The 15977-nt window shown below is 32.6% G+C and overlaps 1 protein-coding gene across 11 annotated transcripts in view; it reads right to left on the bottom strand.

Moving 5' to 3' along the window:
- Positions 1-15977, bottom strand: part of LOC126736731 (heterogeneous nuclear ribonucleoprotein R) — a 155381-nt gene that overhangs the window by 23604 nt on the left and 115800 nt on the right. For 9 of the 11 annotated variants that reach the window (XM_050441252.1, XM_050441250.1, XM_050441244.1 and 6 more), the window contains 5 exons: positions 12415-12656; positions 5191-5326; positions 2349-2482; positions 1902-2123; positions 734-879 (listed from right to left, as the gene is read on the bottom strand). In XM_050441252.1, coding sequence (XP_050297209.1) covers positions 734-879; positions 1902-2123; positions 2349-2482; positions 5191-5326; positions 12415-12656 — 880 coding nt within the window. Of the gene's footprint in view, positions 1-733; positions 880-1901; positions 2124-2348; positions 2483-4816; positions 4953-5190; positions 5327-12414; positions 12657-15977 lie in introns of all 11 variants that reach the window. The other 2 variants (XM_050441245.1, XM_050441251.1) reach the window with 1 other exon arrangement.

The raw sequence follows: 15977 nt of genomic DNA on the forward strand, positions 1-15977 counted from the left end.
GTTTTTAATTTTGGAATTCTTAATTGAAACAAAAAAAAATGCAATGTATAAAAAACACACAAAAAGCGACAAAAAAATTATTATTTATTATAACAACGTGATTTTATTGGATATTTTTATGTTTGTACAAATTCTTTCCAATATTGGCGGCGATGTCTGAACAACGAACATTTAATAAATAAACGTTATAGAATAATTCTGTTCTCATCCGGGCTTTATACGATATTAAAGTCCTATAATGTTGCTTAATATAGAAGCTATAAAAAATTTGTCAACCCTCAAGTGCTTTGATTCTTATCGACTTTTTACTGTTGTCAGTCTTCAGTAGACACAAAATCTTGTTCTTAAGTACAAGTACAAGATAACATAACTATTTGCTAACTGTTTGAAGAAATTTTATATTACCATAGTCTATACTGCTAAGCTAGCAACACAAGTGTTATCCTATAACGCGTTAGGGAACTACAGATTAGAACTAACTTTAAATCGGGACCCTGTATAAGATATTTTAAGAGAGCTTTGCATGAATTTTTTTCAATAGAATTCACTCTCGAATTTGGAACAGCATGTACAATTGTAAACTATTTTAACTTTCACTCCGTATATATTGACATTATAAAAAACTGTAATTTATCTCACCTTTCCTGAAAGCTACAAACAAAAAAGTAACCCCATTAGTACTTCTAAAGCCAACGTTTAATTTTAAAAAGAATTGAGCTAAAACGCGACTTACCCTCCTCTAACTTGCATCATCTGCATCATCCTTCTCTCTCGCGCCCGCAAAATTTCCTCCTTCTTCTTTTTGTCAGACGGGGGTTTCGCCAGGGACACTTCTATATGCGAACCGCCCATTTCTTTATTGTTTAATTCTTCCATTGCCTGAAGATAAAAATAAATAAAGAAATTACAGATTACACTACGTATTATATAGCAAGTAATGTATTTGCGGAAATACTTTGAATAGTTGTATAGAATAGTAGACATATTATCGATGTAGTATTTTTTTGTATAAAGTTATTTTTCAAAAAAACCTCTTGACCATAGTAATTAAGCTCCCTAGGGGGCGAGTTAGAAACTTATCAAATATTTCCAATAATTTCTTATTAGTCAAGTTTTTTGCACATTTCGATTATTATTTACCGACATATGGTACCTATCTACCCTGTATATCAAAATGCTTTCAAAAGCATAGAACTTTGCCATTTTTAAAGATGCAAAAAATTTAACAATGCGTTTTTTAGGGAAGACAATGCTCTTTTAAAAATATTTTCAAAACTACCCCGAACTAATTCATCCACAAGAAACCATCCCTAACTTTTTTCTTTTCCCATACTTTCGAAGGAAACTATTATTTAATAATTTATAAATAAATAAATAAATCAACAAATAATTATTTAATTAATAAATTACAAAAATATGCCACCCCACTGGGTTTTAAAATTTAATACGAAAATAATATTGGTGTGAGAGGTTTATATGTTCACTATTGATATTATTAATAGAATCGTATTAATGAATACGGAAGGCATTAAATAAGTAAATTGCAATAAAAAATTAACTAAAAAAAATTCTTCAATTTGCCCGCACTACAAGGCTAGTGGTAAACGCCCTATGATGACGTCACACGATAAAGGTATTATCATTCAAGTGCGGGCGTTTTTCTAAAAAAAAACGATGATAATATTAATCGTGTTTATAAAAGTTGATTCAAAATAATCATAAACCTGCACTAAAAAAAAGTATTTCAGGAGCATAACTCTAACATAAAAATTCATAATTGGCCACCAAAATCTAGTGCGACCTAACCGCAGAACTGACTTAATTTGAAAATAAATTTAAAAATTGAAATTGAAAATCTTAATATAATTTTTTTTAACGTGACTTTCATCATCCCATCTCACCTTAATTGCGTTGTCTCTATCTTCAAAATGAATAAAAGCGTAATCCTTGATCTTCTTCACCCTCTCCACTTTGCCGAAATGCTCAAACGACTCCTTCAGTTTATCCTCGGTGATGTCCTGCGTCAAGTTTCGCACGTAGAGCACCTTTACTTTGGACATAGTTTGCTCGTCCGGTTCTTCTTGGGGATCCGCCCAGTCTACTATAATATCGCATCCCCACACCTAAAAAACATCATGTATGTATTTAGCATTGATTTACTCCAACTACTATGCAATAGTCATGATCAAAGCATTACACGTATTTCGCTTTATACTCCTTTAACCTTATATTCAATATATTTGAAGTCCTATGACTTGGAGTTTAATTTAAGCCGGTCTCTTTGAAAAAAAAACGGACTATTGCTTCGAGTTACTATGCAATATTTGCGTTCCAAAATTAAAACTTACCTTTATCCTTCCTGTTCCCAGTCTCCTCTTCGCCAACGACGCTGCCTTGTGCGACTCGTACTCCAAAAAGCAAAATCCACGGTTCTTCTTCTTGTCGTCCGGCGAACTGTAGATGATCACCTCCTGTAGACCAGCTGCGACATAAAAGTTTAATAAGCAAGAGTGCCGACTGTCCTCTAGTAGACGCGACGAACAATCGGGCGAAATGTTTTGATGGGATTTGAACTTTTTAGAAAAAAAGACAGACTGTATATAGGAAATAAGCATGTTGTGTTGCCACGGGGAGCTAATAACCATAAGTCTTCCCACGAGCAATATTATAGAGTTGGTTTATTTTGAAATATTGGCAGCCCTGCCCTACCCAATGCTCATTATATTGGCTTCTATAATACGCAATTTTAGTTTGAAAATTTGGGTTTGCTTGAGATTTAAACCAAACCAGTTAGGGTTGTAGAGAATAATCCAGTGTGAAGTGCTTCATCTTTTAAATGATGTAACCTCAATTCAGTTGTATATTCCAAGATGACGTTATTCTGAAACTGTAATTTTAACGTCAAAAGATCTGCCTCAGACGTCTTCAATTAACCAATCAGGAAGATCATATTAAATGAGATTTTTCAATTAACGGAGGTCACAAACTTATCTGTCATACATTTGAAGTAGATTAATACGTCAAAAAATATAAATAAGACAGTTCGACTGAAATCGTCATGTTCCAAAGCATTTAAAGAGGAGGTGGCAAGAGATGCTTGTAATTTAGAGACCTATCTCTTTAAGGTCAAAAGATCTTTGTTTTTGTCTGCGTGCCACGCCCAAATTTTGAAAAACAAATTAGTTAATTAAATCATTTCGACGTCTCATTCTTTAAAATGGTGTAACGTTAATTTAATTTTGTTTACAAGATGGCGCCCGTCCGCCATTTTGACTTCGTCACTATCACAGGTCCACTTAAAAAAATAAATAGATTTGCCAATTAAAAATTAGGTAGGTATTAGACGTCCTCTATTCCCACTCCGACCTGAATTATTTAGCTGCGCATTATGTATACAGGAAGTTACAGAATAAGATGCTGATCCATAAGGGTGTTAATCCTTAAGTGAGTTTAAGATGTCCTAAACCCTTTAACTTTTGAACTATAGGGTGTTAAAATCTTTAAAAAAAATGGTTTCTTCATCAGAACTTCAATAATTTCCTAGATATGTTTATAAAATTTAGCACACACCCTTTGAGTTTCAACAGCAATTTTTTTTAAAAATGTTATGTACGCCACTGCTTGTCCGTAAAATAAAAAGTATTTTTATAATCCCCATTTATTTTAGGCCAAATTTGATTTCTTGACTTTTTTTCGTCCGAAATGCTATTACCGCGGAAAAAAACACATTTTTATGCATGGTCAATTTATTAGTAAAAAAAAATAGTTATTTTATAAACATATGTACATACACTATTTGACCATTAAACAAAAATGAAGAGTTAAGATTAGCTGTTGAAAGTGGCCACCACAACGTAGTGTTTTTAACACTCTGTAGCTCAAAAGTTGAGAAGTTAAGGACATACCGTTATTTGAACTTTTCTTCTTAAAATCACCTTATGATTAACACCCTGAAGGATCAGCATCATATTCTGTAACACCCAGTATTGTACGAAATAAAGTCGTTGCTGCAACCGGAACTAGGAGCTGAGAGCGAAGACTCCTCATAATCCAGAGTTGGTGAAAGACACGAGAGGAATCGTACGTATGTGGCGACCATATTTAATTAGTGAAGTTCGTCCAGAATTTTGAGAGGTTAGAGTTGCAAGAAATCGGTCATTCGTAAAACCAGTGGCAGTCTGAAGAGGTAACGTCAGTACGAAACAGGTGAGCCTCATGTTAACATGTGAAGATATTACAACACAAATCGAAAACCCGCTGCAGCACTAGTACAAACTGAAGCAGGACACAGTTCCTGGACGAAATAAAAAAGTATAGGACGTACCCGTGGTAAAGAGAAGAATTAAAAAACGCACTCAATTCTCTTTTGTGGCCTTGGAACTTGGAAGGAATGGAATGATTTTTTAAACCTTTAATGGCACTAATTGTATATTCTTAGACATATCAGTAAAAGTGATACAACGGTTAACTTAAAGACATTTTTGTTTTGAAATATGGATATATAACCTGGCATGACTTAATAATAAAACTTAATTGATGCCATATGAGTTTCTCAAAAGAGGTACTCCTCCCAATAACTTTGTCACGGTAAAAATTTACTTGGCAACACTGGACATTTGTCATAACGCGCCATGACTAATACACTCAATTCATCTGGAATCCTTCTACTTCTTACCGATAGGGGTCTCCTTTCTTAAGATCCTAAGTTTAAATTAGTAAAATGGTTTGGTTTAAATCTCACTTTATTATTATTGTTGATATATATTTTTTTAAAGTGGGGTAATAGTGGAGGTGGTTGGGGGGAACTGAAACTTACGTGCATGCTTAGAAAACTCATCCAATAGATCTGCGCGATCCCGGTTTTTCGGTATATAGCCGACGAATAACCGATGGTTGTTATAGGATATGGTCACGCCGATCTTTTTCCCTTTGCGCAACTCAAAATCATTCAGCTGCAAGTCAAAGTCCAAGGGTAGCCATATTTGTGCCTTGGGCAGAGGGAGGGGCTGTGAGGGGGGGGCGGTGGTAGGATTTGGTAAAGGACAAGGGAAGTAGTAGACAGTGTTCTTGTAGATGATTATTTTCTTTATATTGCGATGTAGAGCCCGTTATAAGTGATTTGAATTTGTTGCTTTTATTTAATCACGTTTAGGAACGCGATCGAGTAGAAAAAGTAATTTTAAACTTTACCTGTCAATTTACTAAATTCCTCCAGAATCTCCTCTTTGCCTTTCGATTTCGGTATATTGCCGACAAAAAGCCTCAAGTTCGGCACGCTTATGTTCACTTTTAGTGTCTTTCCAGGTTTGATTTCATAATTGTCCAACTGAATAAAAGAAAGAAAAACACAAATGCCAAATTTTGCGATCGAAAGGTTCAAATTTTGATTTAGTTTTTGCTTTAAAAAATGCTTAAACCAAAAAGAAAAAAATAAACAAAATTAATTTAGCGAAACCAAATGGGGTTGAATTTTGGTTGGGGGCACTTAGAGGGCGCTACTTGAGTTTTACGCTATAGAATAAAATACAGTTAGGAGGCGCCATATTGACAACGTGCTGAGTTTCTTCCAGTACAGTAGATGATGGAGGAGGCAATCATTTATTTTTCAACAAAGTGTAACGATACCCGTGCAAATTCTTACAACCGAAGTCTGTTATTAACGTTATTTATCCCTATTATCACTTAAGGAGAATAAAGTATTTTATATTATTAGTGAGGTCATAAAATAGATATAGGATGTCTGAATTAAGTCTGCACAACTATTAACTTCTTGCCACGTTTAAGGCACTTTTCAGTTAATTTTGAAAACTGTCTACTTATGCGGCACAATGAAATGTCTGTAGTGTCTTAATTTAAATATTAAGAAAAAACTATAAATAGACGTATATGCGTAACCTCTGGTGTGTATCACATACAAGCCATTTATGTACAAATGTTTAAATAGTATCTACAAATAACTAAAACTTCGAACTGGCAATGCCCTTGTTTTTAAATTTAACACAACGTTTCGGTTGGTGTGGTGTCTTATCAAGTGTAAACTGCAGTTTAAACTGTACCACGCCAACCAAAACGTCATGTTAAAATCAAAAATAAAGGCAGTTCGAATATTTAGTTAGTACTACTGTACCAATGTCTACAAAGTTCCGTCAATATCCGAAGATTTATTTAATTGTACTAATATGCGTGGCCAGAAGCCATGCATCATTAAGAAATCTCCATACTTTCTTGATTTAAATGCAAAAATTATGACAATTGTGGACGCTACCCACAAGGCTCCTTTAGTACAAATTTTTAAATGGTACAAAGTTCTATTAACCTCTTTTACTCTTTACTAGGCAAGGTTAATTTTTAAAATTGTACTAATAAAAACGCTTTATGCATGGCCTTATAGTATTTCTTAGTAATAGGAAAACCCTGTATAATATTATCCCATCAAATTGATTTAACTACCACAGAATTTCCTTTTACGACATTTTTGGTGATGCTTGTGGTCACGCATTAAGCGTTTTTAGTACAATTTTTAAACTAAATCCTTGAATAGTTAGACATCTTGAACTATTTAAATTGTACTAACATCCTTAGTAGTTGCATGCACTTAATGTACTAGAATCAACTTATGAGTTGCCAGAGGTTACACATCACTAAGAATTTTGTTGTCTAAACATAAATTTAAAAATTTTTATAATGGAGGAATTATAATATGCTGATACATACAGCAGAATTTAACTAGTACAAGGTCTGTTTTTAACTAGTAAAAGGCATCATCAAAATTATGTTGTGGCACCATATTCATATAAGATTTTAAAAAAATCCGATTGATTAAGGTATATATAGAATGTTCCATTAAATAAATAATAATTTTTCTGAATTATTTATACTACAGATCAATTGATCTTCATTGCATAATTCTTTGGAAACCTCAATCGAGCATCCCGGGTTAAATTTTTCCAACATCTGGGATCGATGGAACACTATGGATATTTTTAACCAAGAATTGTATTTGTGTCCTGGCCAATCCATTGACTCACATATTTAACTTATTACTTATTTTTAATTATACTTAACTTAGATTAATAACAACAATATTTTGTTAATAACAAAAAAGGTAGCACAATTATCTTTCCATATTCCTCACATGCAAGGTAGGCACAAGACATAGTCCATTAGTCCCATTACTGTTATGTGTAAAAAAAAGTTAATTATGTTTCTGTGGTTTGTATATCATTGTTGCCATTTACCAGAGATTCTTGCTAGATTTAAAGACTCGCTTTCATTTAATATGAATCATCATGTAATAATTTCGTTCCGATTTTATTTATACTAGTTTGTCTATGTAGTGTTCACTAGTGGATTCTATTAAATGGGATACTTAGTTTTGCTGTTGCTTTTTATGTATGTTGAAGCTAATGTACTTAAGCACTCACGTTAACTTCTGCTCTACTACTTTATCACTACTGGAATTCTTGGCACCTACTTCATTTACCATCAAGAATGTAAAACGTTCAATTTCAAAGTCGTTTCATACGCCGATCTTGTATTAGTAATTTGACTTGCCTTTCCAGTCATATTTTTGGATTCATCAATAACAGAGTGATGTTATATATACCGATTTTCAAAAAAAAAATGACAGAATTGAATTTTGTTAAATAAATTAAATTGCTATGACTTTTCATCCAGGCTACTTAATTTGTTTCATTCGTACTTACTTGATTGATGGCAGTTTGTGGTGTATGACAACTTTAGATCCAAATTCTTTAATGCTACCTCAGGTGTACCTCAAGATTCAAATTTAGATCCGTCGTTAATTATTTTATTTATCAACGATTTGGTTAGCACACTCCACTGTCTTAGACTGGCTTTTTTTTAGCACAGACAGTTATTGATTGCTTATTTGCTCAGAATTATCTGGATTTCTTAGAGACTCAGTGTGCTGATCCACATTACTTTGAACTTTTTAAGTTGGATTTTAAATTTTAATAATCATCTGGAGGCACACGAGCAATAAAAGTAAGATAGATCCAGGACTGGAGATCCCAACTTGGATTTGCCAGTCAATAAAGCATACGTTAGATGGTATCTTCTTTGTTTCGTTCTGAAAGTAAACACATGGTGTGTCAATATTTGTTTTAATTATGGGCTTACTTTCAACTATACTCTATTAACACCTCTCAATCTTAAATCTTGAAAAGACTTATTCAGATATCGCATTCGATTCCGAATTTTCCTCTATATCACACTTTATTAATCTTGTGATGTCATCCATGAAGATACTTGGGTTGGGGTTGGCTTCATAGCTGCTTTGACAGGTCAAAATTGAAATATGGTTGCATCGTGTGGAATTCAATTTACCTTAGCCTATAGACTTGATGGTATATATCCTGTAAGAGGTTTTACCACTGCCAATTATTAGGTTTCTTTAATTTACATCCATTGCGTCTGAGAAGAATTATCATTTTTATTAAGTTTTAATGTGCTTTAATGAAGATTTAATAAAGTTTTTCATTTGTGCGACATAAATAAACGGTCGGATGTGTTTAAAACTTTTGATTTGTATATTGTTGCTCTAGTTTTTCTTTTTGTTTTCGGTTAAGTTCAGTTTAATTATCAATTAATATATAACAAATTCGTAAACATGTTTCTATTATTGGGCAAGTTGCTTATTGGAGATAAAGGCTTAAATAAATAAAATAAAAATAAAGACGTAATTTCAGACATCCTGCATTTCATATTAAAACAGTCACAAAGACCAATATTAATTGACCAAAAGAACCCGAAAACCATGTCAATATAGCATGTCAAACGTCTCTCACTTAACCGTTTTAGTTCAATAAATATAACAAGAACTCAAGCGGCCCCAAATCGTGCCCAATTTTGTAAATTTATCACGCTACGGTACACCTAACCCAAAAAAACTACAAAAAACCAACACAAAACGTCAAATCAAATAAACCCAACAGAATATTAAAAAAAAAATACCAAAGATGGAAAAAGTGATCATCCAAGACCCGTTTTCCAACCTTCTACTTAAATTTAGCTTTTTGGATAAATCACAAACAAGACTTAAGAAGGAATCCTTTGACGTTACTTTTCTTGGGCATGCCACATTAACTATGTGACGTGTATAAGACGACAATATAAGTTTTTATTTCTTCAATTTTGCCCTTCTTAAGTCAGAATGTCTACTTTAAGGTCAAAAACGGGCCTAAAACTAACGAACACAAAAAAAAATCAGATCAGTCTCAATTTTGCCCCCAAGGCGCAAAGAGGAGACCCGTCCCCAATTTGGAAGACTTACGCAATTGCCGGCTGGAAAAAAAAAAGATAAAATTTTGAAAATTTCGCTCTACAAAGGGAAGGGGGGCGAGGAAGGCTTATTTTATAATTCATACCCCACCCTTCCCCTCCGATAAATAATAAAGAGAGAATCTACAGGAACTAGTTGTTGTAGTAGTAGTAGTGTGAGTGAGAGCGAGTGATAGAGAGATAGAGTGAGAGAGAGAGTCAGTGAGAGCCGCTGCAACAAAAGTCATATACTCAACTGACAGTGACAACTGACGGCTGACAGCTGTCAAGACACACAACAGATCTATAATAGAACTTTTGCCAATTAAGTTTATATGTACAAAAACAAAAGGTAGAGACAAATGTTTTAGGTGCGTTCCTGGCTGTATAGGTTCGTCTACAGATCGTTTTCATACTGATAGTTGAATCATTTTTTTAAAGGTTTTCAGGTATTTGAAGTGAGATAATAGAGATTTTAAACCGGACTGAATTAAACTGTTCGTACTTTATAAACCTAAAATATGGCTAATACAAAATCATTTACTGGCAGGCTTTTACAAACAAGTTTGACAAGACTATGCCCTTCCCATTTAAACTTTTATTTTGAGATGTCATTTTGATATTTAAAACTGTTAATTTGACAGGGGAGAAAAGTACTGTATGTTATTTTGAGCTGTTTTAGAATATTTTTGCCCTTTGAACCTATACAGCCAAACACAAGTACTTAAGCATAAAGATATCCCTTATAGTTCAGAAAAATTACTTTTTATGCACCAAGGGTCAAATTTAAACAAACAAATCTAATTAAGCAATTTGTCACATTAATCTGAGACTCATTAATTGACTAAAAACCATTTCATATCCTAAACAATAGACTATAGGACAAAAGTAGAGCAACCTAGTTTCTTTTTTTTTCGTTTCTACGAAAATGCTACTTAATTAGTACTTTAAAAAAAAACTAAGATCCTATACTATTTAGGTTTCCAGGTATGTAGATTTATCATAACAATTTATAACAACATACTCATTCCTCTATAAATATTAGTAATGATCTTTTTAAACATGCTCATTTACTTACTTTTAGGAATTTGCATTTGTCGTTGTCAGAGTTATAGAATTGGTGGACTGTATTATTTTTTGAGATAAATTGACAATAATATGGTTCTCTTTTTTTTCATTAAATTTTCGAACGCACATTAGATTCTTTCCATATCACTTACACTTTATATAAAAGGTTTGTTCTCACATCACTTTTCGACAAATAAACATGCGCAATAGAGTAAAATACGTTTGCACAGAAACTTCTGATCAGTTTTAAATCTGTTAAAAGTTTAATGTTCTTACATAAATTTCTGATCGTCATCTGATAGTCAGACTTGTTTTCTGATTTATTTCAAGCAAAGTGTCAGAGAATTCGTGTAGCCAGTAAACGCCGATCTTATGAACATAAACATAGCCACTAAATTGTTTGTATTTTATCATTTTGTATAATTCCTGATATTCGTTTTGAAATTGTTGGAATAGTCTAAAAATTCACATTAAGGAAATGAGTGACTTGTCTTAAATCTTAAATAAATCGTCGTCGGAAGAATCTGAATTTTCTGATTCCGGCACAGACTTAGAAGATTTACTTGAACGGATAAGGCCCAAAATTAATTTTTTTATTTAGATGAAACTGTGTCCCAATTTAACAGAATTGAATTTCTCGACCATTAGAGTAAGCCCTAAAGTAGCAAAAAATATTTCTGAGCGATTTAAAGCTAGTGAATACTATAAACAACAGGCGGAACCCTATGGGAATTTAATTCCCCGACAGTGCGTTTATGTTTTTTTGTGATCTTAAAGTGAGATTATTTTTCCTTCTCTTCTTTTAAATTAGACTCCACTCATGTTCGCACAGACGGTTTCAAATCGATCAGGTGATAATATTTTACGCATGCACATCAAGAATGATTTGGCAACAGTTTCAAACTTGTTAGAAATTTGCAATGAGAACAAAGCTAAAGTTGAAGTCTATTAAAATTAATTTATTAAATAATTACTGCATGAAATGACCGGCGGTCGATATTTATAAGACTGTTAACGGTTAGCTGTTTTACAAAGCCTACTTGCAAGTGTGTGTAGGTACATACTACTACACGTACTTCCTTCCAATTTTTGGCAATGCATTTGGCCTGCATTGCACAATGTTAGTAAGGTTACAAGTCCGCAAAACAATGTGCGTATTTTTGCTGAAAATATATTTTTAATAAAATGGTTAATTATTAAATAATTAATTTTAGACATCATTTATTTGAAAGCATTGGTTTCATAAAAAAACACATTGGTGAATACGAAAATCCTTCTCACAAGTACGGCACATAAAAACAAAGCAAAAACCTCTCAAAATGCTAAAAAACCCATCTTATTGAAATGTTTGGGTTCAATCTACTACAATCAGGTCCCAAATATCCTGTACAGATAATATTAAATGCTCATTCTCTAGCTTTTGAATATTATGTCTATATTTGAATGGCCCTTGAGACATTGATATTCGTCTAACAACAATTTAGATTACTTTTTTTAGACTAAGTAAAACGTATTATAATTAATAGTTCTAAACGCGACACAAGCCTACGCATTGACGCTAACATAATTTTCGTATTTAATATTAAGTTGCAAAAAGGAATTATATATCATATAATTTTGTAATATATAATTTGAATCATCAAGATGAAATTGTTTTTGATACACTGTATCTGGGCAATTAAAATTGTCTTGATATGTCAGCTTGTTTTTTACCGTCCCTAAATGTATGTCGGCTAATTTTCATTTGAAACTTTATTATAAAATTCCATAACGAAAGCGCTGTTTTGTCGACTATGACGTTTTAAATCACAATTTAGTATTATAAAACATGGATTCGTAAATTTTGTCAGAGTGTTGCTCTACTTTTGTCTGATAGTGTATTAAAAAAAATCCATAAAACCTCAGTTTATTGTAACAACAGTCGAACTATCTAACCTAACTTTTCCCTGGCTGCTATTCAGCCTACATTCATTCTCATCTCACCCCCACAAAGCGTCAATGCTTTACCCCTCAAAAAAATGAAAAGAACAAATAAAACACCGTCCCCAACAACGCATCCCCTACCTTCTGTACAGCATTTTGTGCCGCCTCTCTCGTAGTAAAGGTGACAAAGGCGTATCCCCGGTTTGTCCCAGTCATTGGGTCCATCATCAGTCTCAGATCCCACACGGTCCCGCATTGCTCGAATAGCGGGATCAGCTCATCCTCGTAGAGGTCCTTCGGGATTTTACCGCAAAACACCTCGCACCCGAAACCGGGCGGAGGCCCGTCCCAACCAGGCGGCGGACCTCCATATTTCCTTTGTCCTATTAGAAATTTAAAGTTACTTAAGAAGATTTTACATGTCAAAGAGTGCTTTACGCACGGTAGTATTAGAAGAAATCACATTAACATTCCAGACAGCACACATCCTCTAATGGATGTCCAGTATTAGTCCAAATTAAGTCGAAAAGCCCATGGATTAATAATGGACATTCTATGGATAATCATTTTGGGCAATCCAATGGACTTTAAAATAACTTGGCCAATGGAATTTGATTGACCTTCCAAAATATAATTTGAAAAGTATAATTAGTTTACCTGTCCAGTGCCAGTGGATTCCTATTTTTATAGATACATAAGTTGTCCATCTTACGTCAAAAAATGTGTTTTAAATATAAAAGACTTACGAGGAATATACAAATTTCTTAATCCCATGGCTTAAAAAAAGGACAGCCATTGAACATATAAAAATGAAAAGCCATAGGACTGATATTTTTTGGGGATATACGAATCTAAGATCGATCGATTCTATTAATCTTAACTGAGTTATAAGTGTATTTCTTAAAACACATGTAATATACTAGATGACACTTGATTTAATATTGGAAGTGTCATCTACCTTATGGTAGTAAAATGGATTGTAAAGGGTGAAGCGTGGAGCTGCTAAAATGATAACTTCTGATTGAGTTAAAAGTTACCAGGCAACCCTGTCTCGTTGATGTTTGTTTATGAGGTTATTAGAAATTTAGCGTTTCTTTTCTATGATTCCCCTAAGTTCTATGTAAGTCTGGTTTAGAAACTCATATTCATAAGTTAATTTAAATTTGGAAGAGTACTGGTCAGTTTATTATCTTAAGTATAAGTATGTCTCGGTTTGTGAAGTCTTTGTCAAGGATAAGAACTCAAGCAAATGCCGATTGTGTTTAATGGTATTAAAAACGTCCGGCATTACTAGAAATCTAAAAACCCATTTAAAAAGGAAGCACATTAAAAAGTATCAAAGGGGCGATACATTTCCTAATTCTGAACACAAAATAATGAGCACTAATCTAAGGCGCAAAGTATGTACCATGTATTATTTTATTTGAAATTTGTGCTTAAAAAATAGTCTTTAATTTTATTTCTAGTACATACTTCATTTTTATTTCTAGAGATTTCATGGCAAAGTAACTGAAGAATCTAAAGGTAATTTTAACAACTGTTTTACTTCAAAATCGTTGACACTACCAATAGATTTCTCCGAGAAGGAGTTCATTGCATCAACATTTAGCGTTTGTAGTTTTAGTGATGTGAGTATCTCTATCGAAATCAAGACCGAATCTTTTAACAACCTCTGAAAGTATATTTAAATTAGTATCTTTTGCAGGTAACTAACGGAAATAAATATAATTATAAAGTTTTTGTATTGGTTTTTATATTATTTTGTCATTCAATAATATTTTAACATATGACTTTTTTAAATCATATATGCGTATATTATAAAGCAAATGAAAATTCAAAAATGCACATTTATTTTATTTGCTTTTTATTGCATGTTTCAAGCACTCAATGAGGGTGGCATTTTTTTAGGAGTGGCAAAATTCACCAAAACCACAAATTCACTTATTTTCATGATAGCCAAAGATATTTTACCCTTGAACCCGACAGAGAAGGAACGACTTAAGAATTTAATGAAAATAGCCAGGACGACACAACATTACAAACCTAATTGAAGAGAAGCATACTACTTTGTCACTGGGTATACTACTTTTGGGAAACCACTGTTCATTATTTAGATAATGAAAAGATTAAGTCTATTAGTATTGGTATCAAAAAACGTAGCTTTATTCATATTGCTCAATGGGGCGAATATTACCAAATGCGTTTAATAAAACAAATTATTAAAGACATAAAGTATATAGTTACATAGTTTAAACATGGTGAATCTGTTACGGATTAGCTAGGTGCATCACAAAATTCCAATAAAAAATCAAAACTTATTCAGTCAGGTGGAATTCCACCTGGTGGAGAGATTTTTAGAGCTCCCCCAATTTCGAACCCCAATATTATTAAAAAATCCCAAATCTCCATCTATATGTAGAGTTGAAAAGTATTTAGAGAACTTATTTTTCTTTTAAACTCCATGGAACAGATTTTCAAAGAAATTAGCGGAAACAAATATTTAACATGCAGCACAATTATTCTAATGGTTAACTATTTAAAGAACAATATTTTAAATTTAGACCTTCTAACTCTAGAGACTGAATAGTAAAAGCAAATTGTCGTAGCAGAGATTTCAAAACGTTTTGGTGCTATTGAAGATAACAATACCCGAAGCCTATCTACATTTTTAGAACCAAGATTTAAAAATGATTTTCTTTGGTAATCCAAATCCAATAAATTTTGTAGATAAATTATTAAATAGTACTCAACAAGGGGTAGAAGTAAGTACATATGAAATTCTAACAATATTATGGTCATATCACAAAAAATTGGTCAGTTCTCAAATTGAAATATCAGCTGATCTTAAAGCTCAATTAAACCTTCCAATAAGTCCATTGGAAAATAATCCAATTGCCTTTTGGTCTAAGTTTAATCTAATCTAAATCCATTTTTAGGTGTTTGGCCCCTTTGGAAAGAATTTTTTCTTAAGCAGGAAATATTCAAACAAGGAAAAGGTTAAGTGGAACACATCTATTGCAATGTTTCCTTCTACATTCATTAGATATTACCAACTAGTTAGAGTAATTAGGTAATATCAATGACCGACTTTATTTATTTTTGATAAGTTCCAATGTTTGTTTCCTCATTTAATAATATTTTTTAGGATGACAATATTTTTTGGTTTGCAATTTGCACAAATTAGTAAATATATGCATATTCGGAATTTCATTGTAAAATTGCGGAATGCAATCCTGTTATCAGATTCCGAATAAGTACAACGAATTTGTTTGTGCATATATTTATTTAATTGAATAAAAATGCCTATAGCAGCAATATGTCCAATAAATTCCTATAGTACTTATACTAGGAAACCATTCATAGACACCACAAGCCTTTAAAATCCATACTGCAAACGCTTGGAACATTATATAATTTCTTTCCTACTTTTTTATCGATAAATATTTAAACAATAATAAAAAAAACATCCGCTGCTGACAGAAGCAAAAGTCAAAATAAAGAATTGAGATAAGGACTGATAAAAAATCATAGTTCAGTTAACTAAAGTTTTTTTACATTAGTGGTAGTTCTTATATCTAAACATAATAAGGAATTATTCACTCTGTACTTAGAAGATCCAATAAATCCCAATACGAAATTCGTATTTGTCATTTCCTTTTGTTGTATAAACAATAAAAATTGCAATATTAAAATAAATACGCCTT

Source organism: Anthonomus grandis, chromosome 5, assembly GCF_022605725.1.
Source record: "Anthonomus grandis grandis chromosome 5, icAntGran1.3, whole genome shotgun sequence".
NCBI lineage: Eukaryota > Metazoa > Arthropoda > Insecta > Coleoptera > Curculionidae > Anthonomus > Anthonomus grandis.